This window comes from Juglans regia, chromosome 13 (assembly GCF_001411555.2).
Source record: "Juglans regia cultivar Chandler chromosome 13, Walnut 2.0, whole genome shotgun sequence".
Lineage (NCBI taxonomy): Eukaryota > Viridiplantae > Streptophyta > Magnoliopsida > Fagales > Juglandaceae > Juglans > Juglans regia.
Genome location: NC_049913.1, coordinates 36,114,470 through 36,138,555, shown reverse-complemented (window position 1 = coordinate 36,138,555; position 24,086 = coordinate 36,114,470). Strand labels below are relative to the sequence as shown.

General features: G+C 38.5%; 2 protein-coding genes across 4 annotated transcripts; one reads left to right on the top strand and one right to left on the bottom strand.

Moving 5' to 3' along the window:
* Nucleotides 1-569: 569 nt before the first annotated feature.
* LOC108997211 (acetyl-CoA carboxylase 1-like) lies at nt 570-15,070 on the top strand. 3 transcript variants are annotated; one of them, XM_018973373.2, is made up of 32 exons: nt 570-765; nt 1,809-2,184; nt 2,289-2,495; nt 2,581-2,742; nt 2,921-3,013; nt 3,105-3,200; nt 3,414-3,587; nt 3,928-4,021; nt 4,118-4,305; nt 4,393-4,443; nt 4,523-4,562; nt 5,009-5,133; nt 5,245-5,361; nt 5,455-5,529; nt 5,622-5,678; nt 5,801-5,905; nt 6,485-6,571; nt 6,661-6,852; nt 6,925-7,113; nt 7,225-7,335; nt 7,436-7,522; nt 7,615-7,791; nt 8,382-8,459; nt 8,556-8,678; nt 8,938-9,207; nt 9,288-9,628; nt 10,037-10,274; nt 10,382-10,731; nt 10,824-11,037; nt 12,135-12,311; nt 12,422-14,575; nt 14,667-15,070. In XM_018973373.2, the coding sequence occupies exons 1-32, from the start codon at nt 710-712 to the stop codon at nt 14,721-14,723; spliced, it is 6,861 nt and encodes a 2,286-aa protein (XP_018828918.2). In that variant the 5' UTR covers nt 570-709; the 3' UTR covers nt 14,724-15,070. The 3 variants fall into 3 exon arrangements, with proteins under 3 accessions (XP_018828918.2, XP_018828920.2, XP_018828919.2); XM_018973375.2 differs by having other exon boundaries at nt 653-1,034; XM_018973374.2 differs by having other exon boundaries at nt 653-1,034; nt 1,804-2,184.
* Nucleotides 15,071-16,435: 1,365 nt separating this feature from the next.
* LOC108997234 (tRNA modification GTPase MnmE) lies at nt 16,436-22,891 on the bottom strand. The gene is made up of 9 exons (XM_018973417.2): nt 22,318-22,891; nt 21,961-22,099; nt 20,153-20,274; nt 19,772-19,975; nt 19,195-19,254; nt 18,511-18,649; nt 17,524-17,642; nt 17,095-17,319; nt 16,436-16,917 (listed from the first exon to the last, which is right to left on the bottom strand). The coding sequence occupies exons 1-9, from the start codon at nt 22,813-22,815 to the stop codon at nt 16,723-16,725; spliced, it is 1,701 nt and encodes a 566-aa protein (XP_018828962.2). The 5' UTR covers nt 22,816-22,891; the 3' UTR covers nt 16,436-16,722.
* Nucleotides 22,892-24,086: the final 1,195 nt, after the last annotated feature.

The following is a 24,086-nucleotide window of genomic DNA, read 5'->3' as shown; positions in this document are numbered from 1 at the left end:
CCAAACCAAACCATAAACTAATCGAAATTTATGGTGTAAAAGAAAGAACAAAAAGAAACGTTTCTTGAATGAGTGGTGTGAAACAATATATAATCAATCGTATCCATTTAATTAAGCTTAAAAATAGACCACAGGATGGTGACTGGTGAGGATGGCAATAGACGAACCCAACTCCCAACTATAACCCAACCCCATCCCAATACTAATATCCTCATTTCCTTACTTTACTAGTCAAATCTCCACCAACCCATTCTTAATTTATTAATCATTCTTGAGCCCGCCCGCCCTCTCTCTCTCTCTCTCTCTCTCTCATGTAATCTATAAGACTACAAAAGAAATTTGTAATGAAGAATAGTCCCTTGATAGAGGCAGATTAAAGCTAGATATTTTGAATGTTGTAGAATATTGCGAATGGTGTATTACTTGAATTGTAATAAAATAGTTTAGTTTTCCCTGTTTAGTAAAATGAAGACAAATTAATTTGAGGGTGAGAGAGCTTGGTGCGTGACTCGTTTAATTAGGAGACGAAGGGTTGGTCGACAACACCACCCAACTCAGTCACGATGACGCCAAACAAACATAAAATTCGTTTATGTTTGGTTTGTGCGCCAGGTGGGATTTAAGAGATATATTCAAAGAGTCGAAGGGAGGAAATGACGCATGTTTTAGTAGATTGTCATCTGGGAAGAGTGACAGAGAGAGTAGGTAGATGGGAACTACTACGGCTAGAGATGAAAGGAGCGTTGTGGCGATGGAAGTGGGCAGGTACCACGTGCAGCTTTCATTAAAGTCGTTAGAACTTAAAAGGACGACAGCCCCTGCCTTCATGCCTTGTCCAAAACCAAACCTACCTCTTCTCTCTTTTTCTATAATTCCTTGTATCACTATTGCATGATCACGATTCGTGTATACACAAAATTCCACACATTCCGGCCCCTTGTTTGTTTATAAACAATAATTTATCCCCAGAAAGAAATTTGAAGCAATTTTGATCCCGGCTCCCTCTATTCCATCTCTTCTTCCACCCCTCCAAGGTGTGTAACCCATTTCTTCTTTGTCTCGTTTAAGAATTGTATGTTTCTGGTTCGGGTATCGGTTTTTTGTATTTTTGTTTTGGGCAGAGAAAGCTAGTTAATTTTAGTTTAGAATTGGTTATGGAAACTTGGGAGGTTGTACTTTTGTGGAAACTTGTTTTGGCGGGGATTTGGGAATCAAATTCTCACCTTTTTGAGGTTTTATGTTGTTAGAATCCGTGCTTTATCTTTTGGGTAGTGCCCTTTCCGTTGCAATTGGTGTTTTATGCGATAATGCGTACGAGGAACTGTGCTCCTAGGGTGTGTTTGGTTGCTCAGAAGAGGGACTGGATGGTACAATTCATGGACCAATAGACTTGGGAATGAATTTGGGAGTGGATGAAATCTGCAGTATTCCTAGTTTGCTGAAACAGCTATCAGTGGACGGAAGAGTTCCTCATGCCGCAAAATAAGAATTCCTTATCAGTCCAATTATCTGCAACCAAACGCAACCTTAGCTCACTTGTGTAATTCTTTATTTAAATTTTTTTTTTTCCTGTTGAATTCAACGTAATCTATAATATTCTAGTTTGGTATAAATTTGTTCACTCTTGTTTAATTCTCTGGAAGAAATAAGGGGAGTATGGAATGCCTAGTAAGGATTGGTGTGTCTTTTGAAGTTTCTTCAAAATTTATCTGCATTTGTTTGTTGAAGAATACAGCTAGAGAAACTCAATTAGTTTTGTTCAACTTTCAATCACTTGAACTGTTGCTTCTACATCCCTGGCAGGGCAGCGTGTCTGGATTCCAAAGGATATCCACAATGGCTGGTGTTGGGCATGGGAGCGGGTACGTCAATGGGGCAATTTCTATCAGGAGCCCTGCTACAATATCTGAAGTCGATAAATTCTGCTATGCTCTTGGAGGAAAGAAGCCAATCCATAGCATATTGATTGCAAACAATGGAATGGCAGCTGTCAAGTTTATACGTAGTGTTAGGACTTGGGCGTATGAAACATTTGGCACGGAGAAGGGAATTCTGTTGGTGGCCATGGCTACTCCAGAGGACATGAGAATAAATGCAGAACATATTAGAATTGCCGATAAGTTTGTGGAAGTTCCTGGTGGGACAAATAATAATAACTATGCCAATGTACAGCTTATTGTAGAGGTGTGAATCATAAATCCTTGTCTTGGTATTTAAAAATAGTAAAATAATTTATGAACTGATAGTAACCTTTCTTTCCTGATACGTTGTAATTCTTCATTACCCAGACAGCAGAGATAACCCATGTTGATGCGGTTTGGCCGGGTTGGGGCCATGCATCGGAGAACCCTGAGCTGCCAGATGCACTGAATGCAAAGGGAATCATATTTCTCGGGCCTCCAGCTACATCTATGGCAGCACTGGGGGACAAGATTGGTTCATCATTGATTGCTCAAGCGGCAGAAGTGCCCACCCTATCATGGAGTGGCTCTCATGTAAACCTATGTGCTATAAATTGATGCCCTATTATTTATTTGCAAGGTCATTACACATCTAATCTCCAAAATGTTTGTTATCCAGGTGAAAATTCCACCAGAAAGTTGCTTGGTTACAATTCCAGATGAAATATATAGGGAAGCATGTGTTTATACAACAGAGGAAGCGATTGCAAGCTGCCAAGTTGTTGGTTACCCTGCAATGATCAAGGCATCTTGGGGTGGTGGTGGTAAAGGCATAAGAAAGGTTTGCTCCATGCATGTCAATACTGCATTATTCTGACAACATATCTAATTGTCTATAGCAAATATTCTATTGTTGTATGTGCTAGTCATGGATCATATTAAGGAACTTGCTTGGACCACCTACCAGCCTTATTTAATAAAGGAACTGATGTAAATCGTGTTATTCTATGAATTTCTAGGTTCATAATGATGATGAAGTTAGGGCATTATTCAAGCAAGTTCAGGGTGAAGTTCCTGGCTCGCCCATATTCATAATGAAGGTTGCTTCACAGGTTAGATTATCTACTCCATTTCGATCTAAATTGCCAGAATTTCTGAAGTCTAGATCATATTCTGACAGTTCATTTGGTGACTTGTAATTAGAGCCGGCATTTAGAAGTCCAGTTACTCTGTGATCAGCATGGAAATGTTGCAGCTTTGCATAGTCGTGATTGCAGTGTTCAAAGGCGGCATCAGAAGGTAAGATACTTTCTTATATTGTAAATATAGATGTTGCTTACTCCATAGCAAGTGCTTTCTTTTGTTCATTATCACAACTATTGTCTTTTCATGAATTGGTGTTACTTTGTCTTTCTCTCTTCATAATTTATTTCTCCTAAATTTTCTAAGGTGTGGCATTATCTCTGTGATATATTCTCTTATAGATCTAATTTGAGCATCTTTGTTGACCAGATTATTGAGGAGGGTCCAATTACTATAGCTCCTTTAGAAACAGTAAAAAAGCTCGAGCAAGCAGCTAGAAGGTTAGCTAAATGTGTAAACTATGTTGGAGCTGCTACTGTTGAGTATCTCTACAGTATGGACACTGGTGAATACTATTTCTTAGAGCTCAACCCTCGTTTGCAGGTATGTGATATTTTGCTCTAAGCTTAATCCTAGCCCATGCAATGCTCATTTAGCCATCATTCTTATGAATTGTTTGTATGCTCCTTTTGAGTTTGTTTATTGGAGTTCTATTTTGAAAAAAACCATCCGATGCAGAGACCTGCAGTAGATATGGAGACACTGTTTGCCTTCTGTTTGTTACCAAACAATTTGAAATCCTCTGGCTTGCTAACAATGCAATTTCGAACTAAGCTGCTTATCATACAAAGAGTTCAGCTGGATGTTTAAATCATGGGCAGGATGTCTTTGCAATGGTTATTAACAAGCATAGCCTAATATCTAATGCGTTAATCCTGATTAGGTGGAGCACCCTGTTACTGAGTGGATAGCTGAAATCAATCTACCAGCAGCCCAAGTTGCAGTTGGGATGGGTATCCCTCTGTGGCAGATTCCTGGTATGATCTTATTGTATTTTATGGTTTCTTTAAGCTCTTTTTCTTCGCTGTAAACTTTTTGGTTTTTCACCTTCTATGTTTATGTGCTTTAATCAGAGATAAGGCGATTTTATGGAAGGGAATATGGTGGAGGATATGATGCTTGGAGGAAAACATCTACTCTTGCCACTCCATTCGATTTTGATAAGGCAGAATCTACAAGACCAAAAGGTCATTGTGTAGCTGTGCGTGTAACAAGTGAGGACCCAGATGATGGTTTTAAACCAACAAGTGGGAAAGTACAGGTTAGCCAAGAAGCTTCATAGCCGTCTCACTTTGGGTGTTTCTTTATGTCTATTATAATCCTGTACTAAGTTATTCACATTCCATAGGAGCTGAGTTTTAAAAGCAAGCCAAATGTGTGGGCATACTTCTCTGTTAAGGTAATTTTTATTGTTTATTTGTTTGTGGACTGAACTTCGAAGTCACAGACTGAATTGTCCTTGACATTGTGATTTGCAGTCTGGAGGAGGAATTCATGAGTTCTCAGATTCTCAGTTTGGTACGTATTAATTAATGAGTGCTGCAAGTTTGACAATGTATAATAAAAAAAATAGCTCCTGTACATTTTAAAATATTTTGCACGAGCGATTCCTACTCTTTTATGGCCATTATGTTGAGCAATTTCTATTCTTTTAATAAAATTGCATCACTACTAAAAAGCATTGGGAAAAATATAAAATACTCGTACCTTGGAGTAGCTTTAGAAGATTTTCAAAGAAAGGGGTGGTCAGGGGCCTTTTAACACCAATAATTTGACTCATTAATGTTGTAGCTTAGAAATGAATCAACTATATGACTAATGAATATTTCTGTTTCTGTTAGTAATTTGTTATTCTGAACAGTGGCTATATTTCTAGAATAGATCACGAACATAAGTATGCCCATGCATGTATCTTTATTTGTCAAAGGAAAATTTATTGCTGAAACCCTTGAGTTGTATCTCAGGACATGTTTTTGCGTTTGGAGAGTCCAGACCTCTAGCTATCGCAAATATGGTGCTTGGTCTGAAGGAGATTCAAATTCGAGGAGAGATTCGTACCAATGTCGATTATACGATCGATCTTTTGCATGTAAACTGTCACTTGTTAACTATTCAATCCTGTCCATCTTTAAAAACAACTGTTAAAAAAAGCAGTGAAAGAAAGAAATACAAACTACTAACACTAGAAAAAATCTTACAGGCTTCAGATTACAGAGAAAATAAGATCCACACTGGTTGGTTGGACAGTAGAATTGCTATGCGAGTTAGAGCAGAAAGGCCGGCTTGGTATCTCTCTGTTGTTGGAGGGGCTCTACTTGTAAGCACACCTGTTTTCCATTATTTTCTGGATTCCATTGGGTGTTCTGTCATAGAATAAGTTAATTTATATATTCTACTGTGTCCAACTCAGAAAGCATCTGCTAGCAGTGCAGCTATGGTTTCAGATTATGTTGGTTATCTTGAAAAGGGGCAAATCCCACCCAAGGTACTAAGATAAATAATACTATATTTTAGGTCCTAATTTTGATGTCATGTTGAATTAATTATTTCCATGTTAATGTTTATAAATCTTTGCAGCATATATCACTTGTCCACTCTCAAGTGTCCTTGAACATTGAAGGAAGCAAATATACGGTATGTGTTCCAATGATGTCAATTCATTATAAAGGTTCCTTTGAAGCATCAAGAATTTTGGAGACTTGTGGCTGATATGGTTATTAATACATTTCACCAACATGATGGAAAACTGTTTCTAGATTGACATGGCTAGGGGAGGGCCGGGAAGCTATAGGGTGAGGATGAATGAGTCAGAGATTGAAGCAGAGATACATACTTTACGTGATGGGGGTTTGTTGATGCAGGCAAGTTTTTACTCTTGAACATTTTGTATTTATTGCTATATGTATAGTTGCAGTCTTGCTTGTAACTGTTTAAATTTAGAAGCTATACAGGGTATGCAAAAATAAAGCTAATAAAGTAAATTGTTATTATTTAAAATTTTCTGAATATAGTCACACTTTATAAACTTTTTCAATCTAATTTTTGTCAACTATCTATATTTTACTATGTCTATGTTTGTTCTGTCAACTATTTATCTGGCTGTACGATAGCTGTGCCATGCATACATATGAATGTATGGATGCACACGTGCTTGTGCGCATGCCTTTGTGTGCTTGTGCTGTAGGTTTTAAAAATGTAATAATGTCTGTATGCATATTAGTCCAAACATGTGAAGCATCAGAGTGGAAGATTGGTTCATTACAAGCTAAGAATTTGGGCTGTATAAATTCTTAACTGAAAATATCACTGTGGAACCTTGCTAACTTTTCTATTCTAAGTTGTGTACATGACTGGGACTCTTATTGTGTGTGATTCCTTGCTATCTTGTTGATTCTAAGTTATGTATGTGACGGCGACTGGTAGTGTCAATTTTCTTACAGTTGGATGGAAACAGTCATGTTATATATGCCGAGGAAGAAGCAGCTGGAACTCGACTTCTCATTGATGGAAGGACTTGCTTACTTCAGGTGCTCTTAATTTTCTTCTCTTCTCATGCCCTACTTTCCGTCTTTCCCCAGCATGGTGACATTTGTTGCCAATATTTGCTTGTCTCCAGAATGACCATGATCCATCGAAGTTGGTAGCAGAGACACCATGCAAACTTCTAAGGTATTTGGTTGTGGATGGTAGCCATATAGATGCTGACACACCATATGCAGAGGTTGAGGTTATGAAGATGTGTATGCCTCTTCTTTCACCGGCTTCTGGAGTTATCCACTTTAAAATGTCAGAAGGTCAAGCAATGCAGGTACATTTTGTTCAACACAGAATTATGACATTGAATATTTTGACAGATGTTAAGAAGTCACTTTTTGTGTAGGCTGGTGAACTTATAGCTAGGCTTGATCTAGATGATCCTACTGCTGTAAGAAAAGCAGAACCGTTTCATGGGAGTTTCCCAATCCTGGGGCCTCCAACTGCAATTTCTGGTAAGGTTCATCAGAGATGTGCTGCAAGTTTAAACACAGCCCAAATGATTCTTGCAGGATATGAACACAACATAGATGAAGTAAGTACTTTGTTACCTTGTTCCCCTCATGACTTGGAGCCTCAAACTGTATTATGAACCTTACTAAATTTGACATAATACCAGTCTTATCGAGTAGTTTGACAATTTCAGGTGGTGCAAAACTTGCTCAACTGCCTTGATAGTCCCGAACTCCCTTTTCTTCAGTGGCAAGAGTGCTTGGCTGTTCTGGCAAACCGCCTTCCAAAGGAACTCAAGAATGAGGTAAATATCTTCTAGGTCTTCTTTCCAGTTTTATGCTCACATAGAGACTGTAAAATAATATTTAATTCTGATTTGGCTTTCACCCGTGAATAATTTTCAGCTGGAATCAAAATATAAGCAGTTTGAGGGGACTTCAAGCTTCCAGAATGTTGATTTTCCTGCAAAATTATTACGGGGTGCTCTTGAAGTGAGTTTCCTATTTCAAATTCCTCATTTTAGGTTAATTTTCGTTTCCTCATAATTGCAACACACTAAGTTTAAATGCTTCTTTTACTGCAGGACCATCTATCCTCCTGTCCTGATAGAGAAAAGGGAGCCCAAGAAAGGCTTGTCGAACCATTGTTGAGTCTGGCAAGGTCTTACGAGGGTGGAAGAGAGAGTCATGCCCGGGTCATTGTTCAGTCGCTTTTTGAGGAGTATTTGTCTGTTGAAGAATTATTCAGTGACAACATCCAGGTAAGCCTGCTGCATGGAACACAGATTTTTCTTCGATGTTACACGCTATTGCATGTATCTTTTGCTGCATATTAGGGACAGCCAACACCAATCTTTTGTGGCCTTCTGTAAATTCTGCTGGCTTTGATTGAAGCATTAGAATTGGGGTTTTGGTGCTCCTAATTGTGTTCTTCCTCTGCTCTTCTAGAGTGTCTTTCTTAGGTCTTGTCCCAACTTGAATTTTCTCATGGAATTCTGGTTTTCCTTCTATGTGTGAAAAACCTTTGATTGCTGTCACACTGCCTTGTCATTTCTGCTAGATTCACCAAAGCATGCTGAACAGCCATTTATAATACTATGTTTATCAATTCTCTCTCTTCTTTTCCTTTCCAGCTTTTTTTAGAACTTTCATAACTCTATCAATGTGTATATTTCAATGCACTCTTCACATTCGAGCATTTACTTTTTCTAAAGTTGGATCAAGGCACAGTAGTTAAATGTCTTGAAGACTGGTGTATGTCCTTCAAGCTTGTTATTAGTCCTTACAAAGCCAAACATTTCTGGAACTGGGTATGATTCCACAAATTTCGTTTGTAAATTGTCTTGTCCAGGCTGATGTAATTGAACGCCTTCGTCTTCAGTACAAGAAAGATCTTTTGAAGGTTGTGGATATTGTGCTTTCACATCAGGTACAAATTATTACACACTCTGCTGGGTTGCCCTTGCCTATTTAGAGTTCCATAAAATTCGTTATGATATAACCATGTGCATTTGATTGCCTGCAGGGTGTCAGGAGTAAAAATAAGCTGATACTGCAACTCCTGGAACAACTTGTTTACCCTAATCCTGCTGCATACAGAGATACACTAATCCGGTTCTCTGTACTAAACCATACAAATTATTCTGAGGTAGGGCTTTTCAGAGAGTTACTTAAGCATGAATAGTTAACTTTTAAGATTTAGTTTTATGTTCTTTACCTTATTAGATTGTAAATAATCACTTCTTACTCTACCGTGGGTAGAGGATATGTTGTTTACTCTTCTTGGCTTATCTTTCCCTTTCATCTTTTATTAGTGTCAGTGTTTATTTCCATGTTCTAAAGCAATTTTTTTTTTTAATATTTTTTATACATTGTAACAAATTCCTTATAGTAATTTGTTTTTGCAGTTGGCACTAAAGGCAAGCCAGCTGCTGGAACAAACTAAACTGAGTGAACTTCGTTCCAGCATAGCTAGAAGTCTTTCTGAATTAGAGATGTTTACTGAGGATGGTGAAAATATGGATACTCCCAAGAGAAAAAGTGCCATTAATGAAAGAATGGAGGATCTCGTTAGTGCTCCTTTGGCAGTTGAAGATGCCCTTATAGGTCTCTTTGACCACAGTGATCACACCCTTCAAAGACGGGTTGTGGAGACTTATGTTCGTAGGTTATACCAGGTATGATTCAAGCTCTTGTATCTTTCTGATTATTTTAATATCAATAATTTCCTTGTTTCACTCTGTCTATTTGCCATCAGCCCTATCTTGTAAAGGGGAGTGTAAGGATGCAGTGGCACAGATCTGGTCTTATTGCTTCATGGGAGTTTTTGGAAGAGCACATTGAGAGAAAGAATGGGAGTGAAGATCAAATGTCTGAACAAAAACTAGTTGAGAAACACAGCGAGAGAAAATGGGGAGCCATGGTCATTATTAAGTCACTTCAATTTCTTCCATCAATTATCGATGCCGCAATTAGAGAAACAACCCACAGCCTTCATGAAGCAGTTCCAAATGGATCGGTAGAACCAGCTAACTTTGGTAATATGATGCATATTGCATTGGTTGGCATCAACAACCAGATGAGTTTACTTCAGGATAGGTAATGTAATGCCCTTTTTACTCGCATTAAAATATGTAGCCTCAAAGGATAAATAGTAATTTATTTCTGTATCAATATAGAAACTGAGATTTTATTTAAATTTATCTGCTAGAATTAGTTAATATTTGGTCAAAATTTAAAAACAACTCGTTTACTTGGAATTGAATTGCATATATAGCCTCAAGGACTTGACTTCCCTATTTAGGATACCAAGCAATGGCTTACAGTTTCTTTTTAAAATCTTCCTCCTCTTCTATGGTTTTCCCTTCATCCTCCCTCATCTTCCCTCTTTCTTTCCTCACGTCAAATGTTTGCCAGAGAAATGAAGTTTCTAATTTTCAATCTAGTGATCAGAACATTTATAACAATACCCCTTATTCACGAGAACTATCCTTTGATGCTTTACAGTGGTGATGAAGATCAGGCCCAAGAGAGAACTAACAAGTTAGCCAAAATACTTAAAGAGAAAGAAGTAGGCTCTAGCCTACGTGCTGCAGGTGTTGGAGTAATAAGTTGTATCATACAGAGGGATGAAGGGCGAGCTCCTATGAGGCACTCCTTCCCCTGGTCGGCAGAAAAGCTCTACTATGAGGAGGAGCCTCTATTGCGCCATCTGGAGCCTCCTCTGTCCATTTACCTTGAACTGGTTAGCTGATATATGGTTCAGCCTTCTGAATATGCTTAAAAATGACACAAAAGCCATAATTTCATATCAATCCATCTGATAAATTTTAAATATTCGTCTTAATGAAGGAAAAGCTTAAAGGTTACGAGAATATACGGTATACCCCTTCCCGGGACCGTCAATGGCACTTGTACACTCTTGTGGACAAGCCACTACCAATCCGAAGAATGTTCCTGAGAACGCTTGTAAGACAATCCACGTCAGATGAAGGGACAGCATATCAGCAGCTGGATGCTGAAACAACACGTAGCCAAAGGGCTATGTCTTTTACTTCAAGGAGCATTTTAAGGTCATTAATGGCTGCAATGGAGGAGTTGGAACTTAATACACACAATACTACTGTCAAGTCTGATCATGCCCATATGTACCTTTATATTCTACGGGAGCAGCAAATAGATGATCTTGTGCCTTATTCAAAGTAATTATGTTTATTTTAAGATCATTGGTTTTTCTTTCAGAATAAGATGTGAAGTTCATTACTGGGGTCTTACAATTAAATATGTTTGCTAGGAGGGTTGACATAGATGCTGAGGCAGAAGAAAGTGCTGTTGAGGCAATCTTGAAGGAACTGGCACATGAAATTCATACGTCTGTTGGTGTAAGAATGCATAGATTAGGGGTCTGTGAGTGGGAAGTGAAGCTTTGGATGGCTTCTTCTAGACAGGCAAATGGTGCTTGGAGGGTTGTGGTAACAAATGTGACTGGTCATACCTGCACTGTACATGTAAGTGTGTTTATTATTTATAGTTTTCAAGAAAGGGTTCCACCCAGCCATTCCTTTTCAACTCGAAAAATGTAAACATTCGTTTGCAAAAGTTGCTAAAAAGTTGAGTAGCTGCTGAACCATACGTCAGTAATTAATTAGCATCACAGGTTAAACTTATTATAGACCTTAACTCTTGCTGATGGATCAATTTTCTACAAACTATTAAGAAGTTATTAATGAAGAAATCTATGGTTGGCACTAATAGTAAGTATTTAGAAAGCTGATATGTTGGTTTTTAGAATCTAATGTAGCCTATTGGTGATGCCTCAGTATGACGTGTATGTACACCATTCTCAATTTATGTTTGTCATGTTAGACCTGTTTAAAACCTGGCCTACAGGCTTTGATAATCAAACCATTTGATAGAAACATACCTCTCCAAAAAAAAACAAAAGCTCTTGGTTGACCAATGATTGGACAGCATTTATATGCCTAAGTAAACTACTGTGCTTATATTGTTTGGATGAATTGAAGATAAGTTTGAAAGCATGACAATGGACAGAGATGTACAAAAGTTAGTAGTGTGTATAAAAGGTAGGTAGCTAAGGGTAGTTTTGATCTTTCCTCGGTGTTTATTGGTGATGCCTCAGTATGGTGTGTATGTACACCATTCTCAATTTATGTTTATCATGTTAGAACTGTGTAAAACCTGGCCTACAGGCTTTGATAATCAAACCATTTGATAGAAACATACCTCTACAAAAAAACAAAAGCTCATGGTTGACCAATGATTGGACTGCATTTATATGCCTAACTAAACTATTGTGCTTATATTGTTTGGATGAATTGAAGATAAGTATGAAAGCATGACGATGGACAGGGATGTACAACAGTTAGTATTGTGTATAAAAGGTAGGTAGTTAAGGGTAGTTTTGGTCTTTCCTCAGTGTTGACTGTCCGGGAAATAGCATTTCATGTAATAATATACCCATATAGGAGAGTTATAAAATTCTCAGTATTAGTAAATTCAGTGGTAATACTAGGATTCCTATTTTAAATTAATATCTAGGTTGATTAAGTTCTAAATTGTCATTATTCTTTGATACAATATTCAGACATATCGAGAACTAGAGGATATCAGCACACAAAGAGTGATCTACCATTCGGTCTCTGGTTTGGGTCCACTACATGGCGTGCCAGTGAATGCACAATATCAGTCTTTGGGAGTTCTCGATAGGAAACGTCTTTTGGCCAGGAGAAGCAACACCACTTACTGCTATGATTTTCCTCTGGTGAGCACCATAATATGAGTATTCTACAATATCTCTCTCTCTCTCTCTATATATATATATATATATAGAGAAGCATCTCAAATAGTCACCCGAGGAAATGTTGGTTGCAGGCATTTGAGACAGCACTGGAACAGTCATGGTCAGTCCTGTCTGCAGGTATTAAAAAGCCCAAGGATAGAGTTACTCTCCAAGTCACAGAGCTCAAATTTGCTGACCAAAGTGGTGCCTGGGGTACTTCTCTTATTCCTGTGGAGCGTCCACCTGCGCTCAATGATGTTGGCATGGTAGCCTGGTTTATGGAATTGTCTACTCCTGAGTTCCCTTCTGGAAGGAAGATACTGGTAGTAGCAAATGATGTGACCTTCAAAGCTGGTTCTTTTGGCCCAAAAGAGGATGCATTCTTCCTTGCAGTAACTGATCTTGCTTGTGATAAGAAAATCCCATTAATTTATCTGGCAGCAAACTCTGGTGCTCGTATTGGGGTAGCTGATGAAGTCAAAGCCTGCTTTAAAGTTGGTTGGTCTGATGAATCAAGCCCAGAGCGTGGTTTCCAATATGTATATTTAAACCCTGATGATTATGCTCGGATCAGATCATCCGTGATAGCACATGAACTAAAGTTGGCTAGTGGAGAGACCAGATGGGTTATAGATACCATTGTGGGGAAGGATGATGGCTTGGGAGTTGAAAACTTAACTGGCAGTGGGGCAATTGCTGGTGCATATTCAAGGGCATACAAGGAAACTTTTACCTTAACATATGTGACTGGCAGAACTGTTGGAATAGGTGCTTATCTAGCTCGGCTTGGGATGAGGTGTATACAGCGGCTTGATCAGCCCATAATTCTAACTGGTTTTTCTGCTCTAAACAAGCTTCTTGGCCGGGAAGTATACAGCTCCCACATGCAACTTGGTGGACCTAAAATTATGTCAACTAATGGGGTGGTTCATCTAACAGTTTCACATGATCTTCAAGGTATATCAGCTATCTTGAACTGGCTTAGCTACATACCTTCACATGTAGGTGGTGCACTTCCCATTCTTAGTTCATCAGATCCTCCAGAAAGAGCTGTTGAATACCTCCCTGAAAACTCGTGTGATCCTCGTGGTGCTATCGGTGGTGCATTGGATGATAGTGGAAAGTGGATGGGAGGTATTTTTGACAAGGATAGCTTTGTTGAGACACTAGAAGGCTGGGCAAGAACAGTAGTTACGGGAAGGGCAAAGCTTGGAGGAATCCCTGTGGGAATTGTTGCTGTTGAGACACAGACGGTCATGCAAGTCATCCCTGCAGACCCAGGCCAGCTTGATTCGCATGAAAGGGTTGTCCCTCAGGCTGGGCAGGTATGGTTTCCTGATTCTGCAACTAAGACGGCCCAGGCATTGTTGGATTTCAACAGAGAAGAGCTCCCACTTTTCATTCTTGCCAACTGGAGAGGCTTTTCAGGTGGGCAGAGGGATCTTTTTGAAGGAATCCTTCAGGCCGGATCAACCATTGTTGAGAATCTTAGAACATACAAGCAGCCTGTATTTGTATACATCCCTAGGATGGGCGAGCTCCGTGGTGGGGCATGGGTGGTTGTGGACAGTCGGATCAATTCAAACCACATCGAGATGTATGCTGATCGAACAGCTAAAGGTAACGTCCTTGAGCCTGAGGGAATGATCGAGATCAAGTTTAGAACTAAGGAGCTGCTAGAGTGCATGGGTAGGCTTGATCAACAGCTGATAAATCTGAAGGAAAAACTTCTGGAATCCAGGAGCAGTGGGGCTCATGGGTTGATTGAATCTCTTCAGCAGCAGATCCGAGCCCGTGAGAAGCAACTTTTGCCTGTGTACACCCAGATAGCCACCAAATTTGCCGAACTACATGATACTTCCCTGAGGATGGCGGCAAAAGGGGTCATTAGAGAAGTTGTGGATTGGGCTAATTCTCGTTCTTTCTTCTACCAGAGATTGCGTAGGAGAATTGCTGAAGAGTCGCTGATCAAGACTCTGACGGATGCTGGTGGTGACCAACTGTCGCATCAATGTGCAATGGACTTAATCAAGAAATGGTTTGTGGATTCCAATATTGCAGTTGGCAGAGAAGATGCTTGGGTAAATGATGAAGTTTTCTTTAAATGGATGGATGATCCTAGTAATTATGAGGATAAACTTAAGCAGCTGAGGGTCCAGAAGGTATTGCATCAATTAACAAATATTGGTGACTCCATATCAGATTTGCAAGCCTTTCCTCAAGGTCTTGCTGCCCTTCTAAGCAAGGTAAGCCATTATATATAATAAGTTTCTGGTTTCCAAAGCATTCATGTTTACATCTCAAGAAACCTGAGGTGATTGTTTGAATCCAATGCAGGTGGAGCCAACAACTCGGGCACAATTAGTTGATGAACTTCGCAAGGTGCTCGGTTAGAACAGTTGTGCTTTACAGGTGATTACGGTCGCTTGCACTTTTGCTGCTTGAATCACAGTCACATCTTGATAACTTAGGTGTAGGTTGATTATAAACCTTTACTAGATTTTACAATTCAACTACTACAAATTTTGATAGTCTTTTAGTTGAGTGTAGCCAACCATATTCCTATTAGCTAGAGGACGACCAGCTTTGGCAGATTCAGTATAATTGGTTTCCAGTATGGCTGATCTGCCTTTGCTTATATTTAAATACTGTTGTAAGTATCCCATTGGTTATGCTATATATGGATGCAAATTCTGGAGGAGTATGAGAGAAAAATGAGGACACGAGAATCTTACTACCCTCCCTCTAATGTTTTTCTACGGTCATATTGCACTCAGTATTGTTTGTTGGGTCCATTTTTTATTTTCAAGGAAAAATAAAACAAAGGTAGAAAAACAATATTCAGAAACAAAAAAATGTCCCCCGAAATAATAAATTGAATGTGGATTTCTATCGTTATTTTAAGGAGGGTGCACGTTGTAAGCTTTTTATAGTTTTTTTTTTTTTCCTCAACTAATAATCTTCATTAAAACCGACTGTGAAAATGAGACCAAAAAAGAAAAATACTAAAAATAGATAGATGGATCCTTTCCACTATGAAATTCCAACAGACATTGTGGGACTTTGATCACGGGTATGCTTCCAAACATATTGTTTGAGTCTATCCATTGCGCAATGAAATGCTTTTTATAGTTTGAGGTTGCATTGTACTAGTTTTGGTAGTTTAAGCTCCATAACTAATATAATCATTGGTTTTTGCATGGCTGATTAAAAGCTCCAAATACTAAAACCGTACCCAAAAAAACACTCCTTACATGTGGATAACCCTCTGCACACAAATAAAAAAAAATATTCTTGGCAAAATAAAAAATAAATAAAAATTAAGTGGCCGTATTATAGCAAATAGAAAACGTATGTTTTGAAAAATATAGAATTATTTACCAAATTATGCACGCAATGTTCTTCCCCACCCCCTTAAACATTGCATTGCCCTCAGATTCAAATTAATGGCAAAACATGAAATGTCATATACCACCCTTTCTGCTTCTTGTTTGTTGTAGCCTTTTCTCCATCGACTTCAATCTCTTGAGCTTTTGTGGTCGCTGAAGTTCTCTTAGCAGGAGAGGTCTCTTTATAGAAGTCCTCCCCGCCTCGTTGGAGCTTGTAGCAGCCACTTTAGGCTTCAGTTTGGTCTTCTCCTCCACCATTACAAATACATCCTATCTTCCCTTGATTGGGAGAATGTGAGAACCCAGTGCACCAAATGGAAATTGTGTGGAGGAACAACCTCGGCCTAATAGAATATTCTCAAGTTTTCTTCACCCAGAACTAACGAGTTCTTCAAGGGAACCAAAAAAGAGGAAAAAGAAAACTTCCAAAATTGGTTTAATTTATGGGAAACTGGACATTCCAACAACAGTTAATTGTTTGAAAAATAGTCTTCATTTCCTTTCTTTAAATGAATTCATTTAAATCTTAAATGGTAGCTTTCATTGTTAGTATCAAGCATCTGATTTTTCTGCATCATTTACTAATTTTGCCGCCCGAAACCAGTGGCGGTGGCGCACTCATGCACTGTGGTATTCGCAGCATTGCTATCATCTATTATGGTCTTTCAAATTGGAGTAGAGCCAAGTCTCTTGTAATTAGCCATTTGGCCAGAAAGATAATAGTAATCGGAGAATTAAACTTTGGATTACTAAAAAAAAAGTTTATTGTAAGTACATGGCTTCTTGCATCAAAGAATATGCATAATGCTATTATTAACATAAGCACAATAGGTCCAAAAGAAGTGGGTGGATTTCCCTGACAAATACCCCATTCATTTATGATCTCTAACCCTTCAGCCTAGCAACTACCATGACATTCATTGCTGGTACTAGCCATAAATATTTTTAGAATAAAAGGAGTGAAGAAAATAAAGAAATAAACCAAAATTTCGTACTGGAAATATCTATTTACCAATACAGAACTTACCAAATATGTTGGACAAAACCTCTTCAGAGATGTCTTCTCCACTTATCTGCCCAAGGGCCAATGCAGCATCTCTTAAATCGATTGTCCAAAAGTCAAGAGGCAGTTCCTCCTCTATTGACGCTTTCAACCTTGAAAGAGCTTCCTTGGTCCAAACAAGCTGCTCGCATTGCCTCTGATAAATTACCCAGGACATCACGTAAAACAATCAGAATAAACCAAATACCATGAATTTAATCAAACTTAACAGACTCACCAACTCTACCCTTGACCACAATCCACAGATCCACAGATCCACATATCAACTAAAGTTGGCAATTGAAAGTTGGCGGGTGGGGCTTAGGTATCTAACCTGGTTGACAGTCCACTTGCGTCCGCCTGCAGGAATTCTGTTGAGGCCCACGATTTCTAATATTGCTCTCTCCAAATCATGTATTCCTTCGCCAGTAACAGCACATGTAAAAACATGCTTACAGAAAGAATCACCATCGTTATCAACCCATTTGGTTCGGGCAGACGGATCACAGTCTATTTTGTTAACTACAAGAATCACTGGGGAGGAAGATCCAATTGATTTCTGCAGCTCAAAAAGAAATCAATTACACTCTAAACTCTGATAAAGATTCTTTTTTTTTTATCAGTAACTCTGATAAAGATTCTTAATAAGATATGATGATAGAAACTGGATGGACCAACACAAGTTCAAACTATTAACCATGATGGACAGGCGATTGACTCGACTTGTAAAATTAAGAGAAGAGAGATGAGCTGTTCGTGAAACCTTATTTGATTGAATCCTATCAAGAAGTTTGCTGTCTTCTGAAGTCCAACCATCGTGAGCACTTACTGTCATGATTATAACATCAGCACCCATGGCAACTGCTTCAGATCTCTCCACACCTGATTAAGATGGAAATCTACTTACAAATTAATAAAAGTAGATCTAAATTAACAAGAAAAACCAAAGATGCATATGTGAAGAGGGCAAATTAATACATGCACAACTTATTTTGAACTTATCTGACTAGCCTATGGTTCCTATACCCAATTTCTTTTTTAAACCAAAATAGCATTCAGGATTAAATTATTGATTCTTTGGTAAAAAAAAAAAAGGCGACTTTCATCATATCTCTGAATCCCCATCAATAGGAAGCAATTCATTGCATTCAAATGAAAAAAAATTCGATGAGTTTGAATGATAAATGAGATGAGCATGTTTCTTTCAACAATATAGTTCTCTTAAGTTTAACACTACTATAAGAATAAACATTCAATAGATCTTAAATATACAATTGACCCATTATAAACCCACATTCAAAGACAATGAAGATCTTCACTTCCCATAGGTTGTCTAGAGCCCCATTATCAGTCGAAAAACATTTTTTTTATCGGTAAACAAAATTTTATTGACCATAACAACAGCCAAAACCCAGGTATACGGGACATATACAAGAGCATCACTTGTGCCTGCTAGTTTAAGTGTGATTTGGATAGTGAGTTAATATAAGATGAGATGAGCAGAGATGAAAGTTGAATAAAATATTGTTAAAATATTATTTTTTAATATTATTATTATTTTAGAATTTGAAAAAGTTGAATTTTTTATTATATTTTGTGTGAGAATTTGAAAAAGTTGTAATGATGAGATGGGATGGGATGAGATGAGATGAAACACTTCTTGTATCCAAATGGGGCCTAGTGATACAACATTGGAATTGGTAACAACTCAAACTTGTCATCTAGAGTTGCACAAGGCTGGAAATCTTACCAATCTTTTCCACAATGTCATCAGTTTCCCTAATGCCTGCCGTATCAAGAAGGGTCACAGGAATTCCACGAACTGTGACACCTGCTTCAACCACGTCCCGAGTGGTTCCAGCAATTTCTGTAACTATTGCTCTCTCACTCTGCACGCTAAAATCAAAACATTCTACTCAAAAAGTTCCCTCTTTTGTGATTATGTAAAGATAAAACAAAGGAACTCATTGAAGACACATTAATTTAAGCAGAATCTTCATAAACAATCAGATGTATCTTTTTTCTTTTTGGCCTGCTTTTCAGAAAGTAAATCTTGTTTCTATTCTCAATGGACTGATGAGTCGAAACCACCCCCAAATTAATTTGTTGGGATGATAAGGAACTGTCTGTAATGTTGCTGGGCATTAGCCACATTATATGCATTCCAAAGGAATAGCAACACTACATCCTTATATCTGTATGCTCCTGTATAGGCTAATGCCCAGAAAATCTTTGATGCCATTACACGGCATCTCAAGTAAGGCAGCCAATAACTGCACTAGAGGATCTGAAAAGAAAAATAAGAAAAGAAGGCAGATATAGCTATTATAAAATGACTCTCTAGATACAAATGCCGAAAAACACCCTTAAAACATTGATGTAGCAAATATAAGTTAACATATACTGATGCCAAATATAAATGGTAGTAACATACTTTGCTCCATGCATTAAGAAGGCTTGATTTCCCAACATTTGGTCGTCCAACAATTGCTATCTGCGAGAATTTGCATCAGATTTCTATCAAAGCATGCAAGAAATGCAAATCAACCAACGCATTCACAGACAATATTACACAGATAGAAGAAGAAAGGGAACAGAAAAAAGGGAAAAAAACAAGAAGAAACCCATCCACCTTGCTGAAAATGAGATTTATGCCTATCAAGAAAAATCCACATAATGTAGGAAACTACTCTTCTTCTTTTATATAGGTAAAAAAGAAAATAGCCCAGGGCCACTGTAATGTCGTTCGTAATTTCACTAATAAAAAATCATAACCAAGAATACAGATGTACAGACATCCTAGAATCACAAGAAAATAGAACCGTCACAAGGATTCTTGCATGTGTGCATGTGCGTGTTTGCCAATTGCTTTCAGAGATTGAGAAATCATTAATGCAAAAATCCTTGCTCTCATTTTCAACAAGTGAAGCAAGACGAAAGGATCTATGTACAACCCCGACTTCTTTTTATATAAATGTGTGTGTGTGTGTGTGTGTGAATCCAGACTCTACCTGTAATCCAGATTGCAGAAGTTTGTCATAATTGGCTGTCTCCAACGCATTCTCAACATCCCGAGACATGGCATGTATTTTTGCCATAATTAGGTTCAGATCTAGTTGTGGCATCTCATCATCAAAATCCAAGCGAGCTTCAATTTCAGTAAGCAACTCAATGCACTGTGTTCTTAGTGATTTCACCAGAGAAGAGAAGCCTCCCTGTCAAAGGAAAAGTGGCCTTTCAATACTGCTTATCATGCAGTCCTAGCACTCGTACTAAAAATACCACAGGTAATTAGATAACAACATTTCCTTGTAACTTAGAACAAAACCACATAAACACTTTCAGAAATAAGGGAACAACAATGAATACTGAATCCTGAAAAGGCAGCATACCTGAATTCCTGCCAGTGCTGCATCTGCAGCAGCCACTGATTTAGCTGAAATCAGATTTCCCACATTTTCTGCTTGAGAAAGGTCCAATCGGCCATTTAGAAAGGCACGAAGAGTGAACTCCCCTGATAAATGAAAACAACAAAATAATTCAACATGTAACTTTCTCTCCCTCCCACTGGACTACAAATATTTACATGCATGTGACTAAAGCATGCATGTACATCTATATACGTGCAAGAGTGTGCATGCTGGGTGCACAAGCAAAAATTCAGGCAGAAAGAGGACTATGCAGACATTAGGCTATGTCTGGAACTACAGAAACCTAATTTTACAGATTTTGAAACATTGATATATTTTTTAGCTTTCTTGTTGGCTCTGTTTTACAGGACTCTGTCAGTGCCTTCTCCCTGACCTCAAGCAAAAGAAAAAAGCCAAAATGAATGGTGGTTTGGGGGTGCGAAATTTGAGTATTTTTAATAAGGCACTATTAGGAAAGTGATTGTGGAGATATCAAATGGAAGGGAACCCGTTGTGGAGAGAGGTTATTGATCGGAAGTATGGAAGTGAGTTGGGGGGGGATGGTGCTCTAAGGAGGGTAGGGGGCCGTGTTAGCCTATGGAAATTCATTAGAAAGGGGAAAGGGATGGAACATTTTTTAAAAACATCTCAAGTTCGAGGTGGGTCAGGGAGCAAGAACCCCTTTTTGGTTCGATGCATGGTGTGGCGAGAGACCTCTATATACACTGTTTTTCTGGTCGTCTACAGTTTGGCTGGAAACCAGCAGGCAGCAGTTTCAGAGGTGCTGTCTCGTGTAAATGGGACTGTACTTTGGAATGTTACTATCACTAGAAATGCTCAGGATTGGGAATTTGATGAGCTTGAAGGTTTTTTCAGCTACTTGTATTCAGTGAAGTTGGGAGGTAATGGGAGTGATCACATGCTGTGGAAACATATGGGGAGCAAGAAGTTTACTGTTAAATCGTTTTACCAGGTTTTGACAGTTCAACAGCCTAACTCTTTTCCATAGAAGAGCATATGGAGGGTTTCTGTGTCGTCTAAAGTCGCTTTTTTTACATGAACAGCTGCGCTTGGGAAGATTTTGATGGTGGACAATCTACAGAAACGTGGTATAGTTGTTTTGGAGTGGTGCTTCATGTGTAAGAGGAATGGGGAATCGATTGATCATTTACTTTTACATTGCAAAGTGGCTAGGGAGTTATGGGCTGGCATTCTTAGTAGAGCTGGGCTGTTTTGGGTTATGCCTAAGAGTGTGGTGGATCTACTAGCATGCTGGAATAGGCATCTTAATAGCTCTCAATTGGCAGCAGTGCGGCAGATGATACCTTTGTGCTTAATGTGGTGTTTATGGATGGAAATGAATGATAGGTGTTTCAACAATAAGGAGCATGTAGTGGGGGAAATCTGGAATTTATTTGTATTCTCTCTTTTACAGTGGTTTTTTGCTATTGTACTAAAGGCCAGGAATGTTCATGAGTTTTTGTCTACTTTTCAGCTTTCTAGAATGTAATTAGGGGTCTCATTTTGTATACTTCCTATGTACATGGGCATTGCCTAGTTTCATTCGATTCAATAAAATTTCTTACTTATCAAAACAAAATCTACAGAAACCTTCATTCTGAAAATTGACTGGGTTTCCCCTTTTTTCTCTTTTATTTTGGTCTCAGTACCTCAAAGTATTGACTCAAAGAATGTATATCCCAGTGCACTCGGGCTGCGCCCCTAGCCCTCTCAGTACTACAAAGTAATTCAGTTCTATAAATAAAAAAAATTGGAATGAAAAAACTGACCTGGCTCTGCAAGCCTTGCTCCAGCTTCTAGACAAGCTCTCAACACACGATTAAGACACACTTCGCTTCCATGACATTGAAGTTCAATCACATCTTCACGAGTGTAAGATCTTGGGGCCAACATCGGTACTACTAAAACCTAGTTTTTAAAAAGAATAAAAAAAAAAAAAAAAGAGTCAACCATACATATTTTGCCCATTTTGTAACCTATACAATATGAATTCGAGACTTCCACTTCCATAAATCAAGCAAAGCTTCCCACATAGCGGAAGGTTAAATCACTCCAATTTCCAGTTCAAACGAGTTTTTAGAAAAAATGCCAGGATACGACAAAATAAACTAGAATTATACACACACCTCGTCGACCACATTCCCATGAGGGTCCGAAACGACGCCATACTCGACGACATGGCTGTCGGGCCGCCAAGCGAGCGAGCCACGGCGCAGGCTCTTCCTTTTGTTTCTTCTCGCTGGACGGAACACGCGCCCGACTATATCAACCGCATAGGGGCCGGACAACCGTACAATCCCTACGGCAGCAGGCGGACCACCCAACGAAGTCACAATGGCCGCAATCGTTGCGCTCGTATTCTCATCCCGGTCATTACCACTTGTGCCCACCAAGCGCTCGTCTTTGTTGAGAACAAAGGTGAGGGGATCTTTGTTCGGGCGTTTGGAGGTGGCATGGGGTTCTACAAGGGTTTTGGGGGAGAGAGTGGAGAAGAGAGAGAGGGACTTGGGAGTGGTGGGGAGCGAGAGCGGGAGGAAAGCAGCTAAGGGTGGTGGTGTCGGTCTCAAATAGAAGAAATGGCTGAGGATGCGAAAGCTGAAGCGGAGTGATGGGAGAAGAGCCATGTGGGGTTCTCTCGCCCGCCGGACTGTGTTACCACCAACGCCAATAACGCATACCGAAGCTGAAACGATGAAGAGGTTAACGGTTAAACATAAGCCCCACATCCTCATACTACAAGTACAAAACGAATTAAAATATAAAATATAAAAATAAAAAAATAAAATTATATATTTTTAAATGATGTGTAAAAATATAGAATTTCTATATAGCACAACTTGTTAGGTTATCATTATCCTCATAGTAAATGAAAAGGATTCTACAACATTCTTTTAAATAAATAAATAAATAAAACTTTTAAATACTTTTATAAAATAAAATTATAAGAATTTCATCATTTTATCAACACTTAATTCAAAATAGAATTATAAAAATATTTGTATCTTATCATTCCTAAAATTAGATTGTTATTATTAAAAATTGGATGTCATGGCCGATACAATGTTAAATATTATTTATTGAATTTCTTATTATATCATGTCAAGTGTAACTTCTTGCATTATCTACTTGCAAGAAGTGATTTTGGGGCAAAATGGTGTACTTGGTTAGCATATTGCATTTCTACAACTTACTCTTCTATCTTGGTAAATGGTTTGACACTAGTTTTTTTTTACTCCTCTCATGGTTTGCAATAGGGGGAACCGCTCTCTCCATTATTTTTCATTATCGTCATGGAAGCTTTTAGTAAGATGATTTCAGGTCTCGTGGAAGGTGGCTTTCTCTATGTATTCTCGAAAGGAAATGATGATTATGGCTCTATTGATATTTCTCATTTGATGTTTGTCAATGATACTCTCATTTTTTGTGGAGCAAATAATAGGCACATTCAATCTTTGAGAGCCCTCCTCCTTTGTTTCAAAGTTATCTCTGGTTTGAAAGTGAATCTTTCAAAGTTTGAATTCTTGCCAGTAGGGGTTGTCCTGAATGCAGTGAATCTAGCTCGACTCCTAGGATGTAAGATTTATTCTCTACCAATGAAGTGTATCTTGGTCTACTGTTTGGTGGCTTCCTTCAAATCAGAGGAGATTTGGAATGTCGTGATTGATAATGTGGAACGTAGATTGGTTTCGTAGGAAGAGGTTATACTTATCTAAAAGGGTTACTTTAATCAAAAGTACCATTTCTAATCTACCAACCTATTTCTTATCCTTGTTTCCGCTCCCTACAAAGGTAGACAATTGCATTGAGAAGCTAAAATGAGATTTCTTGCGGAGTGGGATGAGGGATGAGTTCAAATTCTATTGGTGAACTAGTCAATTGTTTGCACACCAATGTC

Excerpts from the sequence above, each read along its gene's own strand:
- LOC108997211 (XM_018973373.2), top strand. The coding sequence starts at position 710 with ATGGGAACTACTACGGCTAGAGATGAAAGGAGCGTTGTGGCGATGGAA. Across the intron at positions 4,444-4,522 it reads GGGCATACTTCTCTGTTAAG|TCTGGAGGAGGAATTCATGA; the intron begins GTAATTTTTATT and ends TGTGATTTGCAG. Across the intron at positions 10,732-10,823 it reads GATCTTGTGCCTTATTCAAA|GAGGGTTGACATAGATGCTG; the intron begins GTAATTATGTTT and ends TATGTTTGCTAG.
- LOC108997234 (XM_018973417.2), bottom strand. The coding sequence starts at position 22,815 with ATGGCTCTTCTCCCATCACTCCGCTTCAGCTTTCGCATCCTCAGCCAT. Across the intron at positions 17,643-18,510 it reads TGACATTGTGGAAAAGATTG|GTGTGGAGAGATCTGAAGCA; the intron begins GTAAGATTTCCA and ends CATCTTAATCAG. Across the intron at positions 17,320-17,523 it reads ATAGGATTCAATCAAATAAG|AAATCAATTGGATCTTCCTC; the intron begins GTTTCACGAACA and ends TTTGAGCTGCAG.